Here is a 13,537-nt window from a genome sequence, read left to right as displayed (position 1 = left end):
AAACGTTAACGGGATGTATTCCTGCAAGGCAGCCCACCCCAGCCCCACAACACTGAGTGCTCGGGGCTGCTAGCGACAGCATAGGACAGGGACTCAGGCCTCCCAGCCAAGGAAGAGCTAGGGAGCCGGAGCTGGTAAACAGAAGGGAGAGTCCCCCGTGAGTAAGGTTCCTGCACTGCTCAGGCACTACGCAGCCGTCTGGCTCCCTCTCTGGAGGCAGCCATGGGGATATGGCAGCTCTTGGGGGGTGGGAGGAGGAGGATGTTTTCCTGGAGGTGACGGAGGATCTAGCACAGTGAGACGGTGCTGCCTGGTGCCAGCCCCTCCTGCTCCAGAGGAGGTATCTGGCCCAGATGGAGACTGATGTCTGCCACCCACTGCTGCCTAGGGGCCAGCCTCACCTGCCCCCCACGGGTCCTGCAGCTACAGAACCCACCACAGCACCAGTGGTTTCACCCACAAACCTCTGGACCAAAGTTGCAGCCCTTTATTGTAAATCCAGGCACAGAGCAACGAAAGCTGCCCACTAACAACCAACCCAGAACCAAAGCAGCTCAGCTCGTCCCCCAACCCTGGCGTGTGCCAGCTTAGCCCAGTCGTGCTGCACCAGCTGCCAGAGAGGTGCCAGTGGGCTGCAGCTGGAGGCTGTGCGTGGGGCCAAGTCGAGAAACAATCGTCCAGTCTTCTGCCCCACTCAGCAGTTTTGTTCCTCTGAGGGCCTGGGGCCTTTTTGTGCTTGGCCACTTGGGAGACCAGAGGCACCAAAAGCTGCAATGCTGTCCTGCAGGCCGTTGGCCCTGTTCCCCCAAGGGTGGGGAGGAATCTCTCAAGCCTGAGGGCTGCTCAGGCTCCAGTTCCCTTGACAGAGGAGTGAGAGCGTTTCCTGCGTGCCAACCTACTGCCCCAGCTCAGCCCTGTCATCTTCACAGCTGCTGTGGCAGGACCAATGCAGGAAGCAGCTCGTGAGCTGGGCTCCCCCCAGCTTTCCTGGGGCACTCGGTTCCCAGCCTTCAGTCCCCCACTCTGGACTGTTCCCCTTGCCGCATGGTTGCGATCTGCACAGTCCTTCCCTGAGGCGCCACGCTGGGCTCAGAGCGCCACGCTATGACGGCACAGTGGGGAGTGGGCCGGGGGAATTGTACAGCAGGCTGTGTCCCAGAATTGCTGGAATTGTCCCACGTGCCCCTTCCCCCACAGTAAAGGGGAGAAGCTGCATAGGGCACAGCAGCTCCCTGATCCCTCTGGGCTCCTGCCTGTTCAGTGGCAGTTACGACACTGGGGGTGGCAAGGCGCGCCATTCAACCTGCACCGGCAGCCCCCACTGGTGTCGCCCGGGCCCTGGGGAGAGAGCAGAGCAGAGCAGAGGTGATGCAGCCGCAGGGAGCGGGGGTGGCTGGATGTGGGGTGAGCTTCACAGAGCGGGGTGAAGCAGCAGGCAAGCCCTGGCAGCGAGGGGTGCATGCCCAACAGCTGGGCAGGGCCTCCCAGGCTCAGGTTGGGCCAGGCTGGAGGCAGACCAGGCTCTTGTAGTGGAGGTGGGGAAAGGGGGACTGTTTTCCTCTCCTCTGTGATGGGGGTACAGGGAGCAAAATGTAAGGGGGAGGGGGTGCTGGAGTTATCTCCCCATGCCTGCAGCCAGCCGAGCTGTGCCAGCCCCGCCAGCTGCCCCAGCATCCCCCGGACACCTGCGTGCAGCTGCTGCCTGCAGTCATTGTTTCATTGCGCAGAAATAGGCTCCCCTATGAACATCCCTGCTGTGCCCTGTGCAGGCGGGGGCTGCTTGCCGACCTGAGAAGAGAGCCCAAGGGGCTGGTGGGGCCCAGGTGAGCCGCAGAACAGCAGTGCCCCCCCGGGGGAAGCAGTGCACGCGGCCATGGGCCCCTGCTCCAAACCTACCGCCGGCCCCCAGCGCGGCCCCTTGGTCACCCAGCAGATCTCCGTGTGACAGACAGCGCAGCGGATCCAGTCACAGCCGTCCTTCTTCTGCACCACAATCTTACAGGTGGGACAGTACATGGCCTCCCCTTTCTGGACCATTGTCTGAAAGGAGAGGAGGAAAGGGATAAGGGCCGCCCGGGGAGCTGGCCTGGGCTTCCCCTCCCTCCTCTGCACCCCCCAGCAAAGCTGCCTGCCCGGCCCTGCCGCTGGGCTGCCCCAAGCTCAGAATCAGCCGCCCGGCAGCCTTACCCGGCTCCTGCCAGCCGATACTGCCTGGAGCTGGCCCAGCCCAGGAGCAGAGCCATGCGCGTTCCCATGGGGCATTCACGTTACCCCAGGCAGACAGTGGAAAGCTGAGGCCTTCCTCCGTCACCCCCCTCTTCCAGCCCCTCCTCATCTGCCTGGCTCTAACCCTGCTGGCTGCTCAGCCCGTTTCCTAAAGCACCAGGGAGGGCCGAGGATGGTCACAGGACTTCACCATTAACACTGCTGTACTCCCTGGCCACGCACCCAGTGCTAGCTGCACCTCCTCATCCCCCCACGCCCATCTGCCCACCCAAAAGGGCCCTTACTGTCAGCATCTCCGTGGTCTGCCTGGCATCCTGGTCGTTCTGAGCCCGCAGCCGGAGGTCGTCCTGGTACTCCTTGCAGTTCATGTTCTCGTGAATAGCCTGGAGAGAGCACCCTGCTAGCTCACTGCACTCTGATGCACCAGGGCGTGGTTCCCGGCTGCTCCTGCCCCTGCAGCACCCAGCATCCTGGTTTGGGCTCCCACCCCACCCTCGCTACAGGGCTGACCAAACAGATCTCCTCCCCCTTGCCCCAGGGTCACCCATCACGCCCCAGGGCAGCGCCAGCCTACGCTGCTGTTGTGGGGCAAGGAAAGGTGATGGAGCTGAGGGGAGAGCTGGGCTGGCTCCAGGGGAGGGCTGGCACTCTGGCCAGGCCTCTCCCAGCAGGGCAGGCCTGCAGCAGGCTGGGGGCAGCGGTAAGCTCGGGGCTGCCGTTTCATAACGCTCCAGCTCACCTCTCAGTGTGCCCCTTTTCGCCCGGCCCGGCCCCTTGCACTGAGCAAGCCCAGAGGAAGGCCAAGGGACCACTGCAGATGCCCCAGGACACCAGCCTGGCAATAGAGCTGCAGAGAGCTGCTGCTGTTTGAATGGCTGCACATCCCTCCTGTGGGGCTCCTCTAACCCTGGCCGAGCCGGGGGCCAGTTCTGGAGCAGCCAGGCAGGAGTAGGGCTCATGGGCATTAGCGTTGCCATCACAGGCAGCTCCAAGGCCAGCAGCTGCTTTACCGCTGGCTCCAGGGTCTGGTCTTGCCGTCCCTGAACACAGCCGTGCCCCATGGCTCCAGGGCTTTGCAGGCGGGAGCTCACCTTGCACAGCAGGCAGTTCACCTTCTGGCACACGGGGCAGATGAACTCATTCACGTCGTCCTCAAAGATGCACCAGCCCCGGCAGTCCGCCGTCTTGCAGTGGTAGCTGGACTGGCTGCGGTTCTCGGCGATGGAGACGCTGAAGTCCAGGAAGTGCTGGTATTCGGCAGAGCTCAGGAGCTGCAAGGGGCCCACCCCTCCTCGTGAGCACCAGGACACACCCAGCCCTGGCGGTGGCTCTGACAACAGGTCCGCCCTCCTCTGCCCCAACCCCCTGCCCCCACAGCAGAGCTGGTCCAATCCCCCTGCAAGCTGAGCCTCTGGGACCTGACCACCTGGGCGTACCTGTGCTTTCTCCGGCCACGGCCAGCCATGCCTGCAGCTGCCACCTGGCACAGCTCTGCCCCCTCCTGCTCCAGCCCCCCGGGCCTGGCCCTCACCGCTTTGATCTCCCGCTCCAGCAGCTGTCCTGAGCAGGAGTACTTCTCGTCGATGTACGGGCAGGGCACCTCCGGCTCCAAACTGTTCAGGATCGTCCCCTTCAGACAGTCCCTGCGGGGAGCCAGGGTCAGAGGAGACGCCAGCGAGGCGCGAGCAGGGGGCCAGCTGCCGGGAGGCTGAGCTGGGCAGGGTCACCCAGGAGCCGAGCGAGGCCCCAGCAGAGCCAGGTGGGGGGTGAGGAGGGGAAATCCCTAGCCAGCTTGGCCCAGGGGACTGTGCGTCCTGCCTGGGGCCCCAGTCCCTGCAGCAGCTAGAGGGGATTACAGGATGTGGGGTTACTGCACAGCGTGCGGCACCTGGCTCCTTTCCACCTGCCTGCAGCCTGGCAGCCCCGCAGGGCTGGCTGGTACCGTGGCTGGCACCCCCACTGTCAGCTCTCCCTTGTAGGCAGAGTCCGCCCTGCAGAGCGACTCTAACGGTCCCTCCCCAGCGGCCCTGCTCCAGGGACGGGGAGCAGAGCTGCCCGCTGATCGAGGGGAGCCCCTGGGGCCTGCCAGTCTCCAGTTACACAGGCTGCAGGCAGAGGTGCACAGAGCACCGCACTGGAGTTAAACTCCCCCAGCTCCACTCTGCTCCCCGGCAGCAGCTGCCCTTTGGGGTGCGCTGCCCTGAGGGCCCCTTGCTGACAGACAGGGGATGGGGGCGGGGGGCTCAGCCGGTCTCAGTGCAGCTTAACTGGGCAGCAATTTCGACCAGGGGACCTGCAACCAGGCCCTCAAACCCAGACACAACCGGCTGGCAGAGCCTACAAGGCCCTGGGGCAGGGAAGGCTCCCTAAGTGGAGGCCAGAGAGGAGAGAGGCTATAGGGCAGAAGGGTGAGGCTCCCAGGCATAGACAGGCTGGCTGGGGGAACTGATGGGCCTGAGCCCCCAGGCACAGGCAGGCCAGGTGGGCGAGCAAGGGCTGGTCCTAGGGCTGACCCACCTGCAGAAGGAGTGCAGGCACTCCCGGAGGGTCACCCCCTCTCCCGGCTGCAGGGTGGTAAAGCAGATGGGGCATTCGATGGCTTCATCGATGGGCACCAGGCTCTGCCCGTCCAGCTGCAGGAGGTGCTGGTAGTTCTCCATCTTCTGCTGCTCTTTCACCTGGAGACGGGACACTCTCTGGGGGGCCAGCACTTACCTCTCCTATAGGTACCCCACTCCAGCTGCCTCCCTACACCACCCAGCAGCCGGCTGTGTCCCCCACTGCTGCATGCGCCTGCAGCGGGGACTCCCCGGGGGGCAGGGCGGTGACATGACCAGTGCACCCTGTAAACAGTGCGTTTGGGTGACCGCCCAGTAGAAATTCAAACCCCCCCCCCCCCGGCTGATTCGCAGAGCGCTCGCAGCCAGCAGCGCATCTCTGCTGGTGCTGGGTGGCCGGAACGAAATGTATTCCGCACGCCAGCGGGAACGCCGGGCAGCAGGCCGCCCTGCCACACGCCCCGGCTGGTCGGTGCCCGAGGGACGGTTCCAGCCTGGCGACTAGGGCAGTGCCATCCCTGGGCTCCTGGTGCCAGCAGCTCAGAAGCAGGGCAGAGCGAAGCTCTCCGGTTCGGCGCTGGGCGAGCAAACGAGGGGTGCGGGGTGGCACGAAGGCACCTGCAGTGTGGGGTGCCCCCTTCTGCTGCGGGCAGCTCAGAGGGGCTAGTTCCTCCCCGGGCCTGAAAACCAGGGCTCCTTTTCGTGTGGCCCCTCTGCCTGCCTGGGACAAAGCTGCGGGAGGTGGGCCCCACCCCGGCCTGGCCTGGCGGGAACGTAATTATCTTCCTGCCCAGGGGTTAGTGCACAATTTCTGCCTTCTGGCAGGGTCCCGGCAGCCCAGCGACTCAGCCACTGCTGAGCCTCCCCTCCTGCCAGTCAGTGGCAGGACAGAGCTGGCCTGAGGGGAATTGAGGGCCCAGGAGATTTAGACACCTCAAATTCATCCGTTACTGACTTGCCCCAGGGAGTCCATGGCAGGGCTGGGAGAAGGGCTCAGGGAGGGAACCAGCATCCTCTGCCGCGGCCAGGTGTCCACCCTGCGGCCGGCGCTTTCCCACCCCACCTGCCCTGTAGAACCAGGAGCAACGCACAGGTGCAGCCCTTGGGAGCCACTGCACCTGCCCCTCCCAGCCCCAAGGAACCAGCCCTGGACAGCAGAGCATCCCCCTCCAGGTGTGCTGCTGGCCGAGGGGAAGGACCACCAAGCTCCATCCCTGCTTCCTGGTCTATGCGCAGGGGAGCTGCACACGGCAGGGTTGGGCCCGCAGGCAGTGGGGTACCACCACCTGCCACATCCCAGTCTCCCACCTGCTCGTACTGCCGCAAGGCTTCCTCCTCGCTCCTCAGCCTCGCCAGCTCCTCCTCATCCGGCCGGTAAGCCGTGGGCACCACGTAGCCCTCGGGCCGCTCCTTGCAGCAGATCTCGCAGCCGGGGCGGGTGGGCTTGTTGAGGTAGGTGCAGCTCGGACAGACCCAGCCCATCTAGGAAGAGCCCCATGAGAACGTGGGAGGTGAAATTAACGAGCTGGAGGGGGGCTGGTCCCCTGCAGTGGGGGGTCCCTTACCTGGGGAGGTTCTGGGGAAAGGGCGGCTTTCACCTGCAAGAGCTCCCCCCTCAGCTCCTCCATGCCCAGGCTGTCCTGCAGCCCCCCAGAGCCTGCCGGTTCCTGGCTCCCGCGAGGCTGCAGGGTAAGATCTTCAAAGCCCAGCTCTAGAGACAGCGGAGAAGGAGGTGCTGACAGGAGGTGGATCTTTGTGGCAGGGTTCCCGGTAAGCCAAGCACTCAGGTGGCTGCCCAGGAGAGATTCAGGTGCTGCCCGGTTGATTAGCAGGGCGCCTGCAGCCAGCAGTCTGTGTGCTACGGGTGGTGCACATCCCACATGCCTTGGTGCGTGTAACAAATTTTATTCCACCCAGGGATGGAAAACATTAGCGAGAACACAGCTCCCCCGGCTCTGGCCATCTCACTTAGCCCACTCCCAGTGCGGCCCCAGATTTCAGCGCCTGCCTCTTGCCTCCACCCTGCAGAGGCCGTCTGCCCCCACTGCCCCGGCTACGTCAGCAGCTCCCTCCTGTTCTCCCGCTGGGCTTCCCCAGCACCAGCTCTGCCTCCCGGCCCCCCTGGCCGCTCACCTGCCAGGACGCGGCGCTCCCGCTCCCTCTGGAACGTCTCTGGGCTGAGCTTGGCCTCCTTGGCCGAGCGGAGGTAGAGATAGGCCATGTCGCCATCACGCTGGATGCCGTTGTAATGCAACGTCTCCTGGTCCCTGGGGAGCCTCCTGCCCACCACCCACTGCTGGACGCAGGGTGGGAAGCCATAGTGGAGGAAGACCTGGGCCGGCAGCAACAAGGACACACCCAGGGCCTCGCTCAGGAGCAGCCAGTGACCGCGGACTGGGAGGGTGGGCGCTCGGGGGCCTTACGCTGGTGCCCCCGGGGAGCAGCTGCCCAGCTGAGCAGAGAGCAGCCAGGTGGACCAGGCAGGTGGGTGGCAGTAAAACAATAGACAGCAGCCTCCTGCCCAGCAACCAGCTGTGCACGAGGCAGCTGCTACCCAGTGCAAGGCCGGTGATCGCACACACACATGCACACACGCCCTGTGCACGCACACACGCACACACACACCATGTGAATGCACGCGCACACACGCACCAGCTGCACTTCTGGCACACGGACGCAGCCTGGGCAGCAGCCTGGCCATGCTGTCCAGGGCAAAGGGCTCCAGAACAGCGTTAGCGCTGGCTGGGGGGAGAGGCCCCCACCTGCCATTCACACCCACTGCCAGGTGCCCCTTCCCAGGTCGGCCGCCTCCTCTCCTGGGTGCAGCCTGGTGGCGGTGAGCAGTGTGGCGGCCTTGCTCACAGTCAGGGGCCCCATGCAAGGTAGCCTGGGCCCAGAGCCCCGGGTGCAGCCCGCCGGCCCCTACCTTGTCTTTCAGAGCCGCCAGTGTCATATGTGGGTTGACCTTCAGGTAGATGGGGACTGCAGTCATCTGGGCATCCTCCACTCCCACCCACAGGCTGCAAGAGGAGAGGCAGTGAAGGCGGCTATGGGGTCCCCCCGCCTACCCCAGGCCCGGCTCCCGCCCACCCCAGGCCTGACGTGCACGGCTCCCAGCACAGCTCTCTTCCCACCCGCCTCATTCATTTTCCCTTCCTCCTCCTCCTGGCGGGCGCCTGCCCCAGGCAACAAGCTGGATGGGAAAAGCCACTGCCTTGTTCTCCCTGCTGCGCCCAGGGCCAGACCCACCCTTGAGCTCTCTGCAGAGCTAACAATAGGCGTTGACCTTTGACCTTGGTGAAAAGGGGCAGCCACTGCATGAGGAACCAAAGCCTGAGAGCCTTAGCGTCTCCTGCAGACATGCCCCTGGGGGCGGGATGGGCAGCCCCGTTCCCACCAGCCCCAGCGCACCTCACCCCTGCACTGCCCAGCCTGTGGAGTGGAGGAGGCCAAGGCATGGGGGTCCCCCACACAGCCGCCCAGCCCCTGGGGGGACCCCATGCAGCCACCCAGCCCCAGGGGGGACCCCACCCAGCTGCCCAGCCCCCGGGGGGGAACTCCACCCAGCCGCCCAGTCCCTGGGGGACCTCAGCCAGCCACCCAACCCCTGGGGGGACCCAATGCAGCTGCCCAGCCCCCAGGGGGACCCCACGCAGCCACCCAGCCCCCGCTCACCTGATTTCTTTCTTGGGATAGGCCTCCTGCTTCACTTGCACGGCGATGGGCACCCGCTGCTCAGCCAGCCAGCCAGCACACTTCAGCGCCAGCGCCTTGTCCCCGCCCTCGATGGCCTCCGCCAGCTGCAGGGCCAGCTGCTCCGCTGCAGACAAGGAAACAGGCTGGGCCGGGCCGGACCAGGCCCCCAGCGGCTGGGAGGTGGAAGGGGCTGGGCTCAGGGCCTGTGCCAAGAACTGCCAGGACCTAGCTAGGGCTGGGCAGGGGGCTGGGGGGGTTCAAGATGCTTCCCGGGGCGGGGGCGCTAATTACCAGAGAGAAATATTATTATTTAGATGTGTGCAAAAATGGAGAGCACCCCCCCGGCTCTGGGGCTCCCAGCCACAAACAGCTGCCCCCCCCAGAATTCCCCTCCCCCAGGCCTGCCCCCCCCAACCCCCTCACCGCACGTCACCAGGCCTGGGATGGGGGGGGTTGGCCTGTGTGAGAGCTGAGGGCCCCTCCTGCCAGCCGTGGTGTGTGGCACGCCAAGCCGTGGGCTGGTCCCATAGGCCAGACCTCTCTGCACTGCCCCCCAAGTCCCTCGGCCGGCGCTGGCTCCCACACCCCAGGGCCCCCACCTTTCCTCACTGTGTCCTCCGCAGGTTTGGTCCCCATCACAGCTGAACCGGGGGCTGTTTAAAGCAAACAGGCACATGTCAAACCCAGGCTGGGGGGCAGGGAACCTGGCGCAGCTGTCGGTCACCCTGGCCAGGACCCGAAAGCCCATCCGCCCAGGGCAGGTGCCCCCTGCTACAGCCGGCCTCCGCTTAGAGGCAGCCGAGCATCCGCGGCTCACCGAGGCTCTGAGTGGGGCTAGGAGCAGCCAGGGCAAGCAAGCCAGAGCGGGGGGGTGGGGTCCCACTGCACCCTCCCTTCCCAGCCCTGCTCCCACTTAGTCCTCCCCTCCCCTCCCCTGTCTTCTCCCCAGAGCTCCCTGTGGTGTTCCCCAGCTGCCCTGCACCCATGGTGCCCCACAGAAGCAGAGCAGGGCGGTCCCAGGTGGGGTGTCTGGGCACCGCGCTGGCCTGGCCCTACTAGTCAACGGGTATTGCCAGTGGGCCTGTGGGCACCAGCTGAGACGCAGCCGCATGAGCTCAGCCGGGGCAGGCTGGGGGGTCAGGTGCTGGGCCTGCAGCCCAGCCTGGCGTTTGAGGCCCGGGCACCAGGGCGTAGCTGCTCCATTTCCGTGGCAGGCGGCTGGACGAGGGCAGGACGCGCTGACAGCCCAAGCCCCGCCATGCACAGCCGCTGCCCTTCCAGCCCCCCGCCCCACGTCTGCCAGCCGCTCTGGGCACCCGCAGGCCCTGCAGCTCAGGGAGCCGGGCTCTGCACCGGCCACAGCCCCGCGGGGTGGGGCACTGGGCCCCACACGCTGCTCACGCGCCTCTGTGGGACCCAGCCACCTCCTCCGAAATCCTGCAGGCCCCCTCTGCAGCGGGGCGTCCCACAAGCCGGGGGGCAGCGCCGGGGCAGGCCGGACAGCTCTCCCCCAGCCCACGCCAGCAGGAGGAGGAGCGACTCCGCAGCAGGGAAGCGCAGCGGGCACAAAGCGCCCACGCGGCCGAGCGCCCCCGCCCCTGCCCGGCTCACTCACCTCCCGCTGGCGCCCTCCGCCCGCCCGGGGCTGGACTGCGGGCCGTGCAGCTGGCCGGGGCCGGAGCCGCTGAGCGCTCCCCGCGGCCCGAGGGGGAAAGCGAAAGCAGAAGCGGCGGGACGAGGAAGTGGAGCGGAGGCCCTGGCACAGGGCAGGGCTGCGCGCCGCTGCCGGGGGGTGGCGATGGGGATGGCTGGGTGCCCCCCGCGCCCCAGGGGTCCCCGCTGAGCTCCGAGGCCCGGAGAGGCCCTGCCCCGAAGGCGCGGCCCCGGGGGGCCTCGTTAGCGCCGCGCCGCAGAGAAACGCCCCGGGGGAAGGGAACCTCCGGCGCTGGCTGCACGACGGGTCGGGGCTTTGCCTGCGCCGGGCCGGCCTGGCGAGAGACGCGTTCCCAGCCGGGGCTGCACGGGGAGGCAGAGCCGAGCCGAGCCCTGCGCACCTCGGGACCCTCCCCCCGCAGCCGCCGAGGAGCTCTGGGGGCTCTGCCTGCGGGCGGGGGGGGGCGGCAAAGCGGCACCGCGGCCTGTTCCCCTCCCCTGCAGCCGCCGCCGCGGTCCTGCTGCAGGGCAGAGCCGGCCCAGGCCACTGCTTCGGTGGCTGGTCCCCAAAGGGAGCCGCTGGCTCAGCTCTCAGGACTCCCCAGAGCTCTGAAAGGGGGACACCCGCCTGCTGGGCAGCCCAGGTCAAAACTGGCCGGGTAGTAATTCTGCAGAAGACCTGGGAGTTGTGGTGGGCGAGAAGCTGGACCTGAGTCAGCCGTGTGCCCTCGTAGCCAAGGAGGCTATTGGCATATTAGGTGGCATCAAGAGGAGCGTTGCCAGTAGATCCAGGGAGGTGATTGTTCCTCTTTATTCGGCTTTGGTGAGGCACATCTGGAGTAGTGTCCAGTTCTGGGCCCCCATTATAGGAAGGATGTGGATACACTGGAGAGGGTCCAGCAGAGGGCGACCAAAATAATTAGGGGGCTGGAACATGTGACCTATGAAGAAAGGTTGAGGGAATTGGGACTGTTTAGTCTGCAGAAGAGAAGACTGAGGGGGGACTTGATAACAGCCTTCAACTTACTGAAGGGAGATTGCAAAGAGGCTGGAGAGAGACTGTTCACAGTGGTCATGGATGGCAGAACACGGAACGATGGTCTGAAGTTGCGGTTGGGAAGGTCCAGGTTGAACATCAGGAAAAACTTTTTCACTAGGAGGGTGGGGAAGCACTGGGATGGTCCTCCCAGGGAAGTAGTGGAGTCTCCATCCCGGGAGGTGTTTAAGTCTCGCCTCCACAAAGCCCTGGCTGGGCTGATCTGATGGGTTTGGCCCTGCTTAGAGCAGGGGGCTGGACTTGGCTTTTTTAGGTCTCTTCCAGCTCTATTGTTCTATGACTCTGTGGAGCCTGGAGGGCAGGGCATTGTGGGCTACTGGCAGACTCCAGTTCTGTGAACAAAACAGCAGCATCTACATTGGCTCTTTGTCAACAGCCCAGGAGGGGGAAAGAAGAAAGTCGCTCGTAGGCTGGAAGTTTATCACCACCACTGGCTGTTTCTCCAGTTGGCCGCTTCGCAGTGCGGACGCGCTCGCTGGTTTGGCACCACCGGGCAGGTTTTAGTGACAAACCGTGGTTGGGTGGCCGTAGCCGGAGAGCAGGTGAACCCTGGAAACAGACTCAGAAATCAGCTTCTCCTCGTTGCAGAAAGGGCTACACCAGCCACGAGGTGGGGTCCTCAGGCCCTGCACCCAGCCACAGGCAGACGCGACTCTCGCTCTGCAGGGAGAACCGGAGGTTATCAGGTGACGGGGACACAGCGTAGAACAGACTGGTCAGCACAGGAGCCACCAGTACAATCCATCCTGGGGAGAGGGGCCCAGAGGGGTCCCCAAGCCAGGGCTCTGGACCTCCTGCCTCTCTCCCCAGTCAGACCCAACTGCCCCACCCCACTGCCCAGTTCCAATTCAAACCAGCCAGGCCCCTCCTCCCGCCTTTGGGCTCTTCCCCTGGTTGCCTGGGTTACAAAGAGCAGGACCATTGTGTGCGTGTGAGAAGTCAGCACACCGAAAGTCCCTGTACTGCTGCTGTGCCTGGGGAAACTGAGGCACCCAGCTCAGGACAGTAGGAAACACATTCAACCTAACGCAGGGAACAAAGCCCTCAACTCCCCCCTCCCTGCATCACATGGGCGAGTGGAATTCCATTCTGCAGCTTCCACAGCTCGTCCCCACGGGGGATGGTCGGAGCATGCCCGAGGCCCATGCTGCAGGCTGGGAAAAGCTACTCGGGCACCCGGGCAGAGCTCAGCTGGCTCTAGTGCTCCCGGAGAGGGAGGTGTTCAGCTGGCAATGGCAGGAACACACACTCCTGTCCTGTGAGCTCTGGGACAGCCCCAGAATCAGGCCAACGGTCCATTGGTTCCTTTCTCCAGCAGCAGCCAGAGGAAGGCATCAGCCATCCCCGAGGGACAGCTACAGACTGACCCAGCCAGGGGAAGCTTCTTTCTAAGCTCTGCCGCTTTGGGGCTCACATGCCTAGAGCCCAAGGGTTGAACGCTCTCTGCCCTGCTGCAACTGCAGCTCCTCCTGTTGGCCCTGTAACCGTCTAATCCCTTTTCCAGCCCTGTATCGGAGGGGTAGCCATGTTAGTCTGGCTCTGTAACAGCAACGAAGGGTCCTGTGGCACCTTATAGACTAACAGAAAAGTTCTGAGCATGAGCTTTCGTGAGCACAGACTCACTTCATCAGATGCTGGTCTTGGAGATGATCTCCAAGACCAGCATCTGATGAAGTGAGTCTGTGCTCACGAAAGCTCATGCTCAAAACTTTTCTGTTAGTCTACAAGGTGCCACAGGACCCTTCGTTGCTTTTCCAGCCCTGACAACCCTGGGGACTCAGGAACAGGCGAGTAGCAGTAGGTTCCCTGGGTGAACTGCACAGTATCAAAACATTACCCCTTTGAAATGGGTTTATTCTGACAACCCCTTGACCCAGGGGCTCTGCTGCAGGAGAAACAGAACTTTCACCTTCCTTGCCCAGCTAGAACTTGGCTGGGGACTTTTTCTTACTCAACCCCTCTCTCAAAGGCCACAGTCTGAATTTCTCCGGCCCTGGAAGGCTTCCCGCTGCGCCCGCCATCTCTGCTGCTTTTTGCTAAGAGCTATACAAGAAGCAGGCAGCTGATCCAAGCTGGACGCCAGCTGGAGGGGGGGTTGGACAATCGTGTTACCCTGTTTGCAGCATTAGTCTCAATCTCTAGTTACAGTCAACTATCTCATTTGCTTCTTCCCCCTCTGCCATTCGCTGAGCAGCCATTTTTACGGACCCATTCACACAGTGGCCAGGCCTTTTTCTGAGTGGCAACAGGTCATTCAGACTCCGGCCGTGCGGATAACATAATCTGATCCCAAGTCTGGTGCCAGACCGCTAGGTCTGCAGGCGCTGGGTTCCCAGGGAATCGGAAT

The 13,537-nt window shown here is 64.3% G+C and overlaps 1 protein-coding gene across 4 annotated transcripts; it reads right to left on the bottom strand.

Annotated features, from left to right (window-relative positions):
• Positions 1-470: 470 nt before the first annotated feature.
• RBCK1 (RANBP2-type and C3HC4-type zinc finger containing 1) lies at positions 471-12,175 on the bottom strand. 4 transcript variants are annotated; one of them, XM_075011450.1, is made up of 14 exons: positions 11,161-12,175; positions 10,813-11,074; positions 9,080-9,133; positions 8,460-8,604; positions 7,711-7,804; positions 6,918-7,116; positions 6,350-6,495; positions 6,093-6,266; positions 4,744-4,904; positions 3,758-3,869; positions 3,318-3,497; positions 2,511-2,609; positions 1,897-2,040; positions 471-1,338 (listed from the first exon to the last, which is right to left on the bottom strand). In XM_075011450.1, the coding sequence occupies exons 3-14, from the start codon at positions 9,114-9,116 to the stop codon at positions 1,258-1,260; spliced, it is 1,572 nt and encodes a 523-aa protein (XP_074867551.1). In that variant the 5' UTR covers positions 9,117-9,133; positions 10,813-11,074; positions 11,161-12,175; the 3' UTR covers positions 471-1,257. The 4 variants fall into 4 exon arrangements, with proteins under 4 accessions (XP_074867551.1, XP_074867552.1, XP_074867553.1 ...); XM_075011451.1 differs by having other exon boundaries at positions 10,813-12,175; XM_075011452.1 differs by lacking the exons at positions 10,813-11,074; positions 11,161-12,175 and adding an exon at positions 10,418-10,523.
• Between the last annotated feature and the right edge of the window lie 1,362 nt (positions 12,176-13,537).

This window comes from Carettochelys insculpta, chromosome 17, assembly GCF_033958435.1.
Source record: "Carettochelys insculpta isolate YL-2023 chromosome 17, ASM3395843v1, whole genome shotgun sequence".
In the NCBI taxonomy this organism is placed as follows: domain Eukaryota; kingdom Metazoa; phylum Chordata; order Testudines; family Carettochelyidae; genus Carettochelys; species Carettochelys insculpta.
The sequence above is the reverse complement of the archived record's forward strand: the minus strand, read 5'-3'. Positions and strand labels throughout refer to the sequence as shown.

Excerpts from the sequence above, each read along its gene's own strand:
- RBCK1 (XM_075011451.1), bottom strand. The coding sequence starts at position 9,116 with ATGGGGACCAAACCTGCGGAGGACACAGTGAGGAAAG. Across the intron at positions 8,605-9,079 it reads GGAGGACACAGTGAGGAAAG|CGGAGCAGCTGGCCCTGCAG; the intron begins GTGGGGGCCCTG and ends CCTTGTCTGCAG. Across the intron at positions 2,610-3,317 it reads TGAACTGCCTGCTGTGCAAG|GCTATTCACGAGAACATGAA; the intron begins GTGAGCTCCCGC and ends TGCTCTCTCCAG.